Consider the following 15,620-nt stretch of genomic DNA (forward strand, 5'->3'; position numbering starts at 1 on the left):
GATGTCTTTTCATTCATGTAAATGATTCATTATTACTGCACAGACTTTACACCTGTTTGAACAGAAAATTATTAACCAGACTTACTGATGGGTGTTTGAACAGTAGCAAACAGGAAAAGATAGAAGTAGACATAATAGAGGTGTAGGAACGAGCCGCTGTGGAAGGGCAAGTAAACAGAAAATAATAACTGAATTAATAAAGCAACACTGAAACTATTATCTGATTTATTAGACTGTAAGGCAAGACTTGAATAGAAACTTGACTCTATTACTAAAATACACACACTATTCTGTTTACACATTTTATAAATCTCTGGGGGAAAAAAAAACAGGAATTTCAGAAAAATGATTATCAACAGCATTATTTTCCTTATAAACTGGATTAACGTAACTCAATACAGCATATCATCTCTTTATATCAAGAACGTTCTCAGCCTCATCCTATGGACTCCAAGCTACTTTAAAAAACTTGGTTGCACATGATTTTTTTCTATGTAGCTCTTACTGTTGAATAACTTTCAGTTCACCATCAATAATTAGTTTGCTTTAAATACACAAATGGTCCCTTTTATTAGGTATACCTGTCTAGCACCAGGGAGGGCCCACTTCTGCCCCCACAAAAACCTAATTTTTTTAAGGCACATATATTCAACAAGGCTCTAGAAACATTCCTTAGGGATTTTAGCCCATGGTTACTCAATAGCTCCACACAGTCACAAATTCATGTTGCAAACCTCTCATTACACCTTTTCCCAAAGGTGCTCCTTTACATTAAAATCTGGGGAATGCAAAGGGTGTTAAAGAAAAAATGAGCTGGTGCAACAAACTTGACATGATGTATATATTAGTGTTTTCTGGCACAATTTCTTGCTCTCATCTTCAAACAGAATATACTGTAGACAATGGCCATATGTCACTGAAATGACATTATTATACGACTCCTAATGTGTTCGATCAAAACACTACCCAATACCACACTACTACCACCAGCTTGTACCTTACACAAAAGGCAGGACAAACCTAAGGCTCCATGCTGTTAATATAAAATTCTGATCCTACACTCTATTTGCAGCAGATTACCCAGGAGGGCATTTACTTCTGATGCTGAAAGCACATCATCTGCATGCATTTATTTATTGTACAAAATAAACATACCATTGAGGATATACTGTGAGCACTAATTGAAGGGGGAAGATTGTGTAAATAGGTTTCAATTCTACCTTATTGAAGTTCATTCTCCAACAGTACATTACTGTCACAGTATGCCAAATGCTACAACAAAAACATTTATATAGCACATTTTCATACAAAAAGTAGCTCAAAGTGCTTTACATAATGAAGAAAAATAAAAGACAAAATACAAAATTAAAATTAAAATGCTAGGCCATTTAACCTAATTCGCACTTTCTAGTTATATCATAACAACATTGTCTAGGTCAGGTTCCGTTACCTATCATACTTCCCATACAATAACATAAATTATTTCCCATCAAGTGAAAGTTGGTTATATCTTATATTTGTCCTTTGTGTTATGAGAAAACTAAACATTGTATTTGCTTATTTAATAATCGGAGGTAAAATTTACTAAATGAAAGCAAACTTTTCAAGAATGTCAATTAGGCTTCTAATGGTTCTTGGACTTCTGGGTCATTGATTCTATAAATATTGTAAATTATAAACACTTAAATTAATTGCAAAAAGTTTTATTCAAAAAACATTATATATAAATAAAATCTTCAAATTAAAACTATGATATTGACTTACAACACAAGAGATGTCGGCTGAGGTTGACCATAAGATGTCGCTGTTGCTCTTCAAATTCTGGAAAGAGCAAAGGAGGTAGTATCCAGTCAAAAGGTTTTTCTGCCAACTGCAGTTCTGAACTAAACACAAAACATACTTCAATTATTAAAGAATTTTTAAGTCTTTTTAAAACAAGTTTTAGACAAAATGTTCATTAAATTTATCTTTCACATAAAGCTCAGCAACTCTTTTGGACAGTTTTATTTACTGTATATTACCTGTTTAAAAAGATATTTTGAAGAGACGAATAAGTGGGTGACAGGCTCCTTCTATAAATGAAATTCTAAGATCAAAGTAAGATGAGAAAAAATTAGTCTGAAATTACCACAGTAATTATCAATGTTTTCTACATTCTTTTAAAATACAGTCAGTAGTTAAATGTTTAATTGGCTTTATAAGCTGCCTTAGATAAAGGTGACTGCAAAATAAATAGTGTAATAATAAAATAAAGACTAATAATAAAATATTTCAAAAAAACTGCATTTCTACAAGGACAGTTCCCTATAATAATATGGGTTTTCTCCAATAGTGCAATTGTAGCAATGTGTTTGACAATTTTAGTTTCTCTGCTGTTTGCAAGTGTGGGCAAATACAGGAGTGTGCCATGCAGTGGCAAAAAATTCACTTTAGACACTGTATAGAAACCACTGAAGATGTACACTAATACAACAATTTAAAAAATACAATTATGTAAATCAATGACAAAAGTATACTATACATCCAATTCTCCCAACTGAAAAGGTAATATCATAGAACAAAAAAAAAAATGAGGTTATTCAAATTGCTAGGAGTAAGTGAATTTAAACAATGAAACACCAACTAAAGACTGGTGAACTATACAAATTTACACTGCTGATATTAATATTCAATAGAACACTGTAGTCAAGTGTTACCTTCAACAAGAATGGCTGTCCAAAATCTATACGGGAACAGCCTAAGCCTCTGTATATGAAAGACAATGCAATTTTCAGAAAACAATACATCCCCTGATTCATCTGATGCTGTGTTGACAAACAGAAACACAAATAGCATTAGGTCAGATGTGGTCTCGTCTAAACCAGTATAAAGGAAGCTAGACATTTAAAACTCAGAAAAGCATTTGGTCATCAAATGTGGCAACAATGTTAAGAATAATTTTATGGGGTTTCACAACTGGACAAGACTAAAATTAAATCCAGGCATTTGTAATGTACACTATGGTGCTGTAAATAAACTAGACTTTATGATACAGTACAGACCAATACATTCAGTAACTTGAGTACATGACTGTTTTTACAATCATAAAAATATACAGTACAATGTGTCCCTTGGACTTGCACAAGAGTTAGCTTAAAAAAAAAAAAAAAGAAAAAAGGAAAACATGTAAAAGCAAATTCATGCAAGTGTCTACAACAGAAGCTTATTATAGTAGTATTTTCAGCAACAGCTCTGTATAAGCAAGTACATTATTTAGATCCTCCTAGTTATTAACTTTATATTAATTCCTTATTAAATTTTCTAGAAAGTAGATTCCAGAAATAATTTTTTGCTGCAATAAAAATATTGCAAGTATTTAGAGAAAAGTGTAAACATTTCAAGTTTTTATAAAATGTATACCCCAAAACTTTCCAAACTAACCAAAACAAAATACAGAGTATTTTTTAAATTTAACTAGTTTTTTTATTTAATGAAGAGAACAGATAAATTTGAGGATGTGTGCATCACGAGAGCTGTCTTTTGGTTACTTTAGCTAGCAAAGCATGCATCACATTAGCTTTAAATTACTGCAGTCCAAGGGTTTACTGTACATTCAGCGTGGCTTCAACTGTAATTCTCACAACATCAAGCACAAACTCAACATTGCAAAGAACATCAAACACCAATAACAGTGCACACACAGCCATTCATTGAAATAAAACTGAGCTGCAAATCATGCTAATATGTCGAGAAAAAACTCAGAAAAGAAAATGACACACAGATTGTGCCTAAATCTGATACTGAACATAAGACTTTAAAGTTACATAGCAGCAGTGCTAACATCTGTGCAGTCATGTTAACAAAAACTTCAGATGAGGAACAAACATTTTTAAATGTTCTTAAAAATGTTTTCATGTAACACACATGTACTTTTCTCACCTTTTTAGATTGTTAATTTGTTCTAGGCAAGCACACTTTTACTTTATTTGACAACATGCTTTTTCATTTTAAGAGAAACTATGTTTTTTTTTTTTATTATTTGGTGTACAGTCTTACCTAGTCTAGAAAATTCAGTGTGATACTCTAAATGAAAAAGAAATGTCAGCTGTATGTGGCTGAAATAAATAAATGTAGCTCCTAGTTTTTCTTTTAGTTTAGGAATCAGTAACCTCTTAACTATTCTTATTTTTCATTTAATATTTGGTCTTAAGACCTCATAAATAAAGCATTGATCACAGGAGTGAACTTGTACTTAATGCCACTAAACACTGCTGTCATTGAAAACTTGGAAAACTAACCAGCAGAAAGCACAGTGCAACAACAATGACGGCTTTCTACTTAAGGTTAAAAAAGAAACAATATTTCTATTACGATGAGAGAAGGTCAAAGTCGAGTAACATTAGTGTAAACACTTCAGAGAACATTGCATAAAAACACATTGCACATTAGTACAGTAAATAATGTAAAGCACTTATCTGTCTCTACAGAAGCATAAATGGTTACTTCACCTGTGAAGCATGTCCCATCCTCCCTTCAATTGTAGAATCATAAGCCACCCCCACAGGTACAAAAGCAACATCAGGTATGGCGGCAGATCTCACAGCCTCCTTAATCGAACACAGCCACAGCATGCTAGCTGGTGAAGGACGTCTGCTGTAGCCATGGATGTTCTCCAAGAATAAAAGTAGGTGTTGCCCCTCAGATAGCATTTCAGACACATACTTAAAAAGATTAGAGGCATAAGGCAAGTCAAACACAGTTAAATTAAAATTACTTTTTCTTCCCCTCTTTTGTTTTTCAAGAATCCGTTAAAATATGTAAAGCACAGAACAAGTGATCACATAATAAGCGATACAATGGTTCATATCAAAGTCAATACCATTCTTAACCCATCTGGAGAGATGTGAATTGAAATCAAATAACCCACTGGGTGGTCACACAGACATTCAAAAGGATCTAGAAGTTTAAGAGAGACCAATTTTGCTTCCTTAAGGACAACATTAATAAATTATTCCCAACTTCTAAGAAGGCTCTAAATCATTTTTGTTATAAAGATATTTATATTAAAAACAGGACACCCTTTTGCCACTGTGTTATAATGGGTGGACAGAGTTTTCTAAATGAATAAGATGAAACAATGAGGCAAAAATGTAGTGTACAATATCATAACAGATTTTTCAATGCTTATCATCATCCAATCAAGTATTACCCAAGGTCACAAGTGAACAACATGAAGGACCTGAAAAAAAAATTATCCCAGAATCTGCTTAAAAATAAGACACTTAACAGAAATCAGGATGGCTTTATGAAGACTGTCCATATCAGAGTCTGGTTCTGATGGTAGACCTGGATCAATAATCACACCAAGCTTGTGCAACAAGGATCTGAAATTACAAAAACAGAGTTGGAAATACAGCTGTAAAGGAAAGAGGTTCCTTTCTAATGTTTTGTTTTTAAACATTGAAAAGACGAATCATTATACATTGCCATCTCACTACTGTGCTATTTTCAAGTGTTTTTTGCCCTAGGAAAGAAGATAGTTTTTCTTGCTATTATAAAAGAATTTCTGCAATTGTTAATTATTAAAAAATAAAATAAATTAGAAATAATCTATAGTTACAACGATCCAAGTTATTTATTAGACTCATAGTTGAACAATATTTTAAATTCAATAAAATAAACATGCTATATACCAATGTGGTCATTAATTATAGCATACTATTTTACATTTACTTTTACATCCACTAAGAAATAATTGTTAAAAATGTGTATTAAATTTTAGATTTCTCTTAAAATAATTAAAATTAAAATTTGTAAAAAGAAAAAACTGAACAGATGAACTTTAAAATGTCTAATTTGTTAAAAGATAAAGGACTGGTAAAATGCAACATACTATATATCACTTTAACTGAATTTTCTCCATCATTCTTTATTTTATAATTTGTTTCTTTAATCGAAAATTGTCATTTCTTAATCTATATATATATATATATATATATATATATATATATATATATATATATATATATATAAAATCCCTGTGTGCGTCCAGGTGTCCTTGTGTGGGTGTCTTCTGGTGAAGTGCGCATGCGCAGGGCACAGTGAGATGCGCGATATTACTGTCAGAGAAAGTTAGAGGCGTTTTACGGAAATACAAACCGGTATTCTTCAATAAGGGCACGCAAAGGCGTCCTTCAATAAGGGCACGCACAAAAAGGCAAGCCTCAAAAGGGCAACCTCAATTGGGCGCAGCGAATAAAAGCACGCGTAAATAAAGATCTGCACCTTTGTTGCTCTTCACATATTCCTCTGCCATTTGAACTAAATTATCTACGAACGCCTTTATTCGCCGCGCTCAATTGAGGTCGCCTATGGGAGGGGCCAAGGAGGTCGTGTGCAGTGTGAGTTGGGTGGTGGCCGAAGGCGGGGACCTTGGCAGTCCGATCCTCGGCTACAGAAGCTGGCTCTTGGGACGTACAATGTCACCTCTCTGAAGGGGAAGGAGCCTGAGCTTCTGTGTGAGGTTGAGAGGTTCTGGCTAGATATAGTCGGGCTCACCTCGACGTACAGCTTGGACTCTGGAACCAATCTCCTTGAGAGGGGCTGGACTCTCTACCACTCTGGAGTTGCCCCTGGTGAGAGGCGCCGAGCAGGTGTGGGCATACTTATTGCCCCCCAACTTGGAGCCTGTACATTGGGGTTTACCCCGGTAGACGAGAGGGTAGCCTCCCTCCGCCTTCGGGTGGGGGGACGGATCCTAACTGTTGTTTGTGCGTATGCACCAAACAGCAGTTTGGAGTACCCACCCTTTTTGGAGTCCCTGGAGGCGGTGCTAGAGGGCATACCTTCTGGGGACTCCCTCGTACTGCTGGGAGACTTCAATGCTCACTTGGGCAATGACAGTGAGACCTGGAAGGGCGTGATTGGGAGGAATGGCCCCCCCGATCTGAACCCGAGTGGTGTTGTTATTGGACTTCTGTGCTCGTCACGGATTGTCCATAACGAACACCATGTTCAAGCATAGGGGTGTTCATATGTGCACTTGGCACCAGGACACCCTAGGCCTCAGTTCGATGATCGACTTTGTGGTCGTGTCGTCGGACTTGCGGCCACATGTCTTGGACACGCGGGTGAAGAGAGGGGCGGAGCTGTCAACTGATCACCACCTGGTGGTGAGTTGGCTTCGATGGTGGGGGAGGATGCCGGTCAGGCCTGGTAGGCCCAAACGTGTTGTGAGGGTCTGCTGGGAACGTCTGGCAGAGCCCCCTGTCAGAAGTAGCTTCAACTCCCACCTCCGGCAGAACTTCGACCACGTCCCGAGGGAGGTGGGGGACATTGAGTCCGAATGGGCCATGTTCCGTGCCTCTATTGTTGAGGCGGCTGACCGGAGCTGTGGCCGTAAGGTGGTCGGTGCCTGTCATGGCGGCAATCCCCGAACCCGTTGGTGGACACCGGCGGTGAGGGATGCTGTCAAGCTGAAGGAGGAGTCCTACCGGTTCCTTTTGTCCTGTGGGACTCTGGAGGCAGCTAATAGGTACCGGCAGGCCAAGCAGAATGCAGCTTCGGTGGTTGCTGAGGCAAAAACTTGGGCGTGGGAGGAGTTTGGGGAGGCCATGGAGAATGACTTTCGGACGGCTTCGAAGAGATTCTGGTCCACCGTCCGGCATCTCAGGAGGGGGAAGCAGTGCAGTGTCAACACTGTATATGGTGGGGATGGTGCGCTGCTGACCTCGACTCGGGACGTTGTGGGTCGGTGGGGGGAGTACTTCGAAGTCCTCCTCAATCCCACTAACATGCCTTCCAATGAGGAAGCAGAGCCTGGGGACTCGGAGGTGGGCTCCCCCATCTCTGGGACTGAGGTCACTGAGGTGGTCAAAAAACTCCTTGGTGGCAGGGCCCCGGGGGTGGATGAGATACGCCCGGAGTTCCTCAAGGCTCTGGATGTTGCAGAGACGTGTCAACCAAGACAGCCCTACAACATCGCATGGACATCAGGGACAGTGCCTCCGGACTGGCAGACCGGGATGGTGGTCCCCCTCTTTAAGAAGGGGGACCGGAGGGTGTGTTCCAACTACAGAGGGATCACACTCCTTAGCCTTCCTGGAAAAGTCTATTCGGGGGTTCTGGAGAGGAGGATCAGTCGGATAGTTGAACCTCGGATTCAGGAGGAACAGTGTGGTTTTCGTCCTGGTCGCGGAACAGTGGACCAGCTCTACACCCTTAGCAGAGTCCTGGAGGGTGCATGGGAGTTCGCCCAACCAGTCTACATGTGTTTTGTGGACTTGGAAAAGGCGTTCGACCGTGTTCCTCGGGGAATCCTGTGGGGGGTGCTCCGGGAGTATGGAGTACCGGACCCCCTGATAAGGGCTGTTCGGTCCCTGTACAACCGGTGTCAGAGCTTGGTCCACATTGCCAGCAGTAAGTCGAACCCGTTTCCAGTGAGAGTTGGACTCCTTCAGGGCTGCCCTTTGTCACCGATTCTGTTCATAACTTTTATGTACAGAATTTCTAGGCGCAGCCAGGGTGTTGAGGGGGTCCGGTTTGGTGGACTCAGGATTGGGTCACTGCTTTTTGCAGATGATGTTGTCCTGTTTGCTTCATCAGGCCGTGATCTTCAGCTCTCTCTGGATCAGTTCGCAGCTGAGTGTGAAGCAGCTGGGATGGGAATCAGCACCTCCAAATCCGAGACCATGGTCCTCAGCCGGAGAAGGGTGGAGTGCCCTCTCAAGGTTGATAGCGAGATCCTGCCTCAAGTGGAGGAGTTCAAGTATCTCGGGGTCTTGTTCACGAGTGAGGGAAGAATGGAGCTTGAGATCGACAGGCGGATCGGTGTGGCGTCCGCAGTGATGCGGGCTCTGCATCGGTCTGTCGTGGTGAAAAAGGAGCTGAGCCGTAAGGCAAAGCTCTCAATTTACCGGTCGATCTATGTTCCTACCCTCACCTATGGTCATGAGCTATGGGTAGTGACAGAAAGAACGAGATCGCGAATACAAGCGGCTGAAATGAGTTTCCGCCGCAGGGTGTCTGGGCTCTCCCTTAAAGATAGGGTGAGAAACTCAGTCATCCGGGAGGGGCTCAGAGTAGAGCCGCTGTTCCTCTGCATCGAGAGGAGTCAGATGAGGTGGCTCGGGCATCTGATCAGGATGCCTCCTGGACGCCTCCCTGGTGAGGTGTTCCGGGCACGTCCAACCGGGAGGAGGCCCCGGGAAGACCCAGGACACGCTGGAGGGACTATGTCTCCCGGCTGGCCTGGGAACGCCTCGGGATTCTCCCGGAAGAGCTAGAAGAAGTGGCCGGGGAGAGGGAAGTCTGGGCATCTCTGCTAAAGCTGCTGCCCCCGCGACCCGACCTCAGATAATCGGAAGAGAATGGATGGATGGATGGATAATTTATTCTTTTTTTTTAACAATTTACATTCTTTTGTAACTGGGAATGGGCAAAGCTTAAATGCCAAAAGGACATTATTTTGAATGTGTAAAAAAAAAATAAAAAAAATAATAATAATAATAATAAACTGAAGAATGCAGTAGAATAAATGTTTCAGTTAGAGTGTGTGTTGAGAGTAAAAGAACAGTAGGAATAAGAGTTGTAGATGAACTACTTATACATGAAGGCAGTTGTTTCTCCCAACATTTGCTTCATTATGTTAATTACACTATTCAGTAGGAACTTCACAGGATACTCCCAGATTGAAACAACATGGAGGTTAAATATTCCATGTGAAATAATTTGAGCTTCCAGCCAATACCTATGTTCTCTAAATCCACGCAGAAGAATATTACAGTGGACACAACAGCATAACTAAATATGACAGCAGCAAAGGACACTGCTTGCTGACAATGGTCAGTATATATTTAAAATGGAGAAAGTGTGGCAAGATTAAGACAGCTTTGCAGAACAAAACAAGGTAGAAAATAATAGCTAAAAAGGAAGTAATAAACAAAACATATAGTCAGCAACAAATCAATCTTTCCTACAGGACCTGGAGAAAATCTACACATGCACTCACAGTAGAAGACACCATGTGCACAAGGTTGAGAGCATAAAAATAAATTGATAAAAAAAAATAAAAAGGCCAAAGAATCGATAGTGAAAAGCACAGAAAAGTTCACACTACCAACAGTAGCTAAAATGAAAAAAATATCTGAATAAATTATAACAAGTGTGATTTCTAAATAAGTCACTTTGGATAAATGTACAGTATATGTTAAGTAAATAAGCAAGTTTTTTTATATTAATTGAAAAGGTATATGTTAGGTTATGCTTTCTGCTGTTTCTCCAATTCAGAAGCATTGTGCTGTCAAACAAAAAAAATCATAATTCCGCAACAATATACAGTGCAAGCCAGAGAAATGTTGTGCTGTGAAAGCTGTTTGCAGTATTCCATGTGCAGGCTACCACATTACAAGCTTGGCTAGCAAAAATTATCAGAAGGTACCATTAGTGATGTATCATTTGCTCTTGATAAGGTTGCTTCATTTACTTTATTTACTGTCCATGTTTAAATCAACTTAATAGGGAGTGTTACAGCTACATTTTGCCATGTTAAGTTCTGACTAAACTTAGTTTATTTTTAGTAAACTTTTAACTAATCTTTGTGTTTTTATACTTCCTCAAAATACTTTGCTTGCTATCACAGGAAAAAAATGTTTTAGAAACCACATAATGTGAAACACTTAAAGTTAGCATCTACAATGATCTAAATTTTGTATATGTTTACACAGAAGTTTCTAACTAAACTACTATATTCTGTTTTCTTTGCAAACATCTCCTTTAATCCGACTTGTACTGGTACTACATGTACTCAAAAGAATATTGGTCTACATCCCTGTTCAGTGTTATGCACAGCAATTGTTTTCCTTAGCAAATAAGTATTTTTTATATAAGTAAGGAACTCTTGTTCGCTCTTTGCTTTAATCAGTTAAGACCCAATTGTGCCCTGTATTGTGGTCAAGGTTGGTTGCTTTTTTATTTGTACTCAATGTCAGGAATGAACTCCTGTTCTGTATAACATAAAAGTGATTAATGCAAGATAACAGAACAGACGGAATAATGAAAGCATACTGGGCCATGCAAATTACCAAAGCATGAAATCATTACAAATGACAGATTATATATTACTCAGTATGTACTTTGCAGCAACAGTGCAGCTGCTTACGTTTTACTATAAATTGCTTCACTCCATACTCACTTGCTACTCACATTACACATCTCTTTTTCAGCAATCAAACATCTACCACTCAAACATCTCGCGTGAAGTGCTCACAGACAACCATGTCCAGCGCTTTCAACACAGTTACAGAATTTTCTCAGCTCTATGACTGGATTATCGACACTCTTCACATTCATTCCTGGCTCACTTTCATGATGTCCATAGATTCTCATTGAATGGTGGCACTGCTTTATTTGCAGATCACACTGTAAATCATTAAATGTTTAAAGATAATTTTTATACTTCAATTTCTATGAGGCTTGAAATTGTATTAGGGCAGTCCGTTTACTTCACCAGCTTAAATTAAGCTTATATATTTAGGTTCAGAGGGCTATCTTGGTACAATACAATTGAATTGTCACAATCACTGTAACCAAGGCTAGAGGTATAAACGGAGTACAATAACAAAGAAATCTTTTTTGCATTAAAGTTGACTTTTTTTAATTAATGTACACAGTGGTAATAGGAGTGAAGGGATTTGAAACGGGGAATGTTTCTATATCTCGTGTTTTGTTAATAAAAATCAACTTAAAAAGAAAAAAATGAAATGTGAAAATTAAAAAAAAAAAAAAAAAAAAAAAGTTGTAGACTTGTCTACTACTTGCACCTGTCAAAAGAGCTCAGTTTCTACGTGTTTTCTGAAGTGGCTCTCCTCATAAGCACATTTTTACAGATAAATTACTGAACCACCACTCTCACTTTCTGAAAATACCAGTGTTGTTTTAAATCAAACCTCTTCACATTTGGCCCCTAAAATGCTTGTTCTTTTCTCATGTTCACATTGCGTCAAGTGTAGGCGATGTAAACACAGCTCAAACAATCTCTTGATCAGGTTAAGACTGTTCAATTGTATATGCATTCATATGTGAAGGTGTGAGAATGGGAAAGCTTCAGGTTGACTCTACTCAGTTCTGAGTGCAAGTAATGCCTTTGAAAATGGGAAGAGGGTGGACTTTAGGGAAGGGGCCAGTGAGAAAACCACAGGAAACTAGAAAGCAATGTTAAAGTCAATGTACAACAGCAGCACAAGAATACCCTATGTGCCCTCCCACAGTCCAAAGACATGCAGGTTTGGTGGAATGGAAATGCTAAATTGGCCTTGATATACATGGGTGTGTGTGTGCGCGTGTATTATCAGCCTATGATGAGCTGGAGCCCTGTTAACACTAGAATCCCTGAAGCCTACGGAAAAAGTCATAATGCCAGTCCACCTTAAATTCCTTCCCACCTCTTCATCAGTGTCTGTTTTGCAAATGTGTCAATCAGTACCTACAGCAGGCAGCCAGCTCACTCGTCTTCCACTGACACACAGGAAATTCTCCCAGCTCAAGTCTGTTTATCTGAATGTCAGGTGTCTGGAATTGTAGAGGATAAATAATATATCGTTATATGGAATGTATACATTTCAGGTGTGTTCCATGTTTAAAATGACAGGAAATGTGAGGCAAGAAATGTTGAACACATAACTAAAACAAACTTTTTTCATATTATAGTAATTGACAAAATGCTAATCTTTATATATAATACACTAATGTGGCTGTTCGTTTGTCTGTCTAGGATTTTAAATCACTTGTAGCTCGCAAACCGTTTGAACTATTGACCTGAAGTCTGGTACATATATACTACATGACGTCTACTATCCTCTTTCGGGGTGATGATTGACCTCCAAGGTTATTCCTCTTTTTATTATTTTTATTTTATTGTAGAATCAACTCTCGGCAGCGGTCAGCAGAGCGGCCGTGCAGCGTATGCTTATGGGTGCCGTTCTCATCCCTACCACCTTCACTTCCCCTACCTCTTCATATCTTAAATATTCTTAAGGCAGATTGAAGACTTAAATGCCAGCTTAAGTGAAAAATCAAAGAGAATGTACTAAGTAATTGCAACACAAACACTGACTTAATCAGTTTTAATGCAAAAAGATGCAGATGAAAGAAGAGGAAGCGCATCAACCTCTGAGCAAAGGAATGCTCAAGTCAAGTGTATTCACTGCACGTAATCGTGCAGTGCACCGTTACTGGTGTTAAATGTATAATATGTGAAGACTGAAGTCCAAATATCAAATACTTTCACAAAAGGTATAAAAAAAACAAATGCACTTTAATTCAAGAATATAACTGAGGAAAGAGAAATTATTCAATTTGCATGTTGCCATCAATGTGTAAAAACCAAAGCCCAAATATCAATCGACACAATCTAAACATGTCCACTTGGCTAGTGTAGAGGTAAGAACTGCTGCCTAATAATCAAGGGGTTGCGGGTTCAAGCCCTGGTCCTCCCCGCATTCACAGTTTTGAGTAGTGAGCTGCTGCTATTACTACTATTATATAATACAAATATATACATTTGATTTGAGTCTGTAACAGTCGTGATATTTTCTGTTCAAGTCCTTCTCTGTTAATCCCCTTTATCTCATCAGCATTTCGAAATTGAACTGCCAGTGGCTCAATGGCGATTGCAAATAGCAGTGGTGACAGGAGGCACCCTGGTCTAGTACCACATTCTAGTTTGAAATAGTCTGAAATAATGTTAATGCAAACTGAAGCTTATGGACTAGTAAACAATAGTTTGATCCATGCACATATGTTTGGACAAAACCCAAATTTCTCCAATGTAGTGAAAAGGTAGTCCCATTCAACCATATCAAATGTTTTTTCTGCATCCAACGATATCATCATCTTTGGGGTGTTAGACTTTGTGGGTGAATACATTACATTAAACAGGTATTGAAGATTAGAAGCTGTCTGCCTTTAATAAATGCCATTTTATTTTATTTCTCCATCTTGCCTGTACTCCGCATTATGGTGCATGCTACTGAAAATGTTGACAGACTTCTTTTTGGGCACATACCCTGTAAGCATGACACTGTCAGATCTAAACACTAGCGTGGTGAATTGCTCACATACTAAAGTGACTATAGCTGTAAGTGGAAGTCCCATTTTACCCTATGGTGCCAAGCAAAGTTGTGCTGCAGTGTAGCAGTCTATTAGCCAGCGAAAGCGCTGTGAAGAAGCTGTCTATTGTTACAGTCCTACCCTTGTCCAGTCTGATAACGGTCACAGGACATCATATCTGATTGCCGGTACAACAAATAGTTCTGAGCAAAATCAAGCACAGTACAAACAGTGGTCATCACTGCTCTTGTGAAAAGAATGGAGATGGCAACATTTACGCTAACTTTTACAAGAAGTCAATATTTACAGTCGAGTGTTACAGACTCAAATCAAATGTATGTTTTTATTTTATAATAATAATAGCAGCTCGCTACTCAAAAAACGTAGCGCCGAGACTAAAACCAACAACATTTTGGTTATAAGGCAACAGTCCTTACCTCTGCACCATCCAAGAATACGAATTAGCTCTCCATAGATTGACATTTGAGCTTGGGTTTGTAACTCATTAGCAACATGTAAATTGAATGATTTTTTTTTTGCTTTTGTTATACTTTTGAATAAAAGTGCACGTGTTTATTTGTAATTTAGACTAAAGTCTTCACACATTATACACTTAATGCCATTATTAGTTTAACATGGAAAAAGTTTCTGCTTTAGGTTAGTGTTCATCCTGCACTTACCCAGATCTTTGTAGACACAGAACACGCATGAAATGCTTAATTTCCAAATAACGATATACATCTCCAGGCACCTCACACACAGATAGGGAGCCTTGGCTTGAGTGCCATCAAGGGGTAGGGTGGGGGTGGGTGGGGCAGGACAGCAGGCTGCTTGTGCTGAACAACACATTTACAAAATAAAAGACACTGATGGAGAGGTGCAAAGGAATTTAAGGTGGGCTGAGATTATGAGTTTTTTCATAGGCTTCAGGGATTCTGGTGTTAAGAAAACCTTCACAGTTTCCCAATTTGCTTGGATATAAACACTGTACAGCTCTCTTCTGATAATAAAATCATATTAGAATCGAAGGTCTACCTGAGAATCGTGAAAGTCCAAACCCAGCGAAATTCGTAGCTGAACTATTCTCAAAAACAATTGGAGAGGATTTTAAATCAGACACCGAGATAGCAGCAGCTTATCACATACAGGGATCAAATACCTCTAAACATAGGACTCTTGTTGTGCGCTTCGAGAGATTACAATCTAAGTTTAATGTAATGTCACTTCTCAGACAGAAACATGAGATTATATTTGAAAATAACCACATTTGTATTTTCCCCAATTTCTCACCCTCAACAGCTGCTAAAAGTGCTGCTTTTTACAACAATAAACGGCGGTTACGGAAAGCCAATATCAAATAGAGCCTCTTGTATCCTGCCAAAATGAAAGTGGATATTCAAGACAAGCATTACATCTTCACCACTATGGAGGAAGCAGAAAAAGAGTTAAGAAAGCTGATCCCGACAATTTTTTGAACTACAATCATGAGTCGCATCCTGTCATGGCAAGAAGATATTACCAGCTGTCTGATTCAC

The 15,620-nt window shown here is 38.9% G+C and overlaps 1 protein-coding gene across 1 annotated transcript in view; it reads right to left on the reverse strand.

The window, feature by feature from the left end:
- Positions 1–15,620, reverse strand: part of gpat2 (glycerol-3-phosphate acyltransferase 2, mitochondrial) — a 208,386-nt gene that overhangs the window by 74,400 nt on the left and 118,366 nt on the right. The window contains exons 8-13 of the mRNA XM_028798187.2: positions 5,267–5,363; positions 4,488–4,700; positions 2,697–2,804; positions 2,022–2,086; positions 1,765–1,883; positions 86–156 (exon numbers count right to left, since the gene is read on the reverse strand). Coding sequence (XP_028654020.1) covers positions 86–156; positions 1,765–1,883; positions 2,022–2,086; positions 2,697–2,804; positions 4,488–4,700; positions 5,267–5,363 — 673 coding nt within the window. The remainder of the gene's footprint in view (positions 1–85; positions 157–1,764; positions 1,884–2,021; positions 2,087–2,696; positions 2,805–4,487; positions 4,701–5,266; positions 5,364–15,620) is intronic.

The sequence above is a fragment of the Erpetoichthys calabaricus genome, chromosome 1, assembly GCF_900747795.2.
Source record: "Erpetoichthys calabaricus chromosome 1, fErpCal1.3, whole genome shotgun sequence".
Lineage (NCBI taxonomy): Eukaryota > Metazoa > Chordata > Cladistia > Polypteriformes > Polypteridae > Erpetoichthys > Erpetoichthys calabaricus.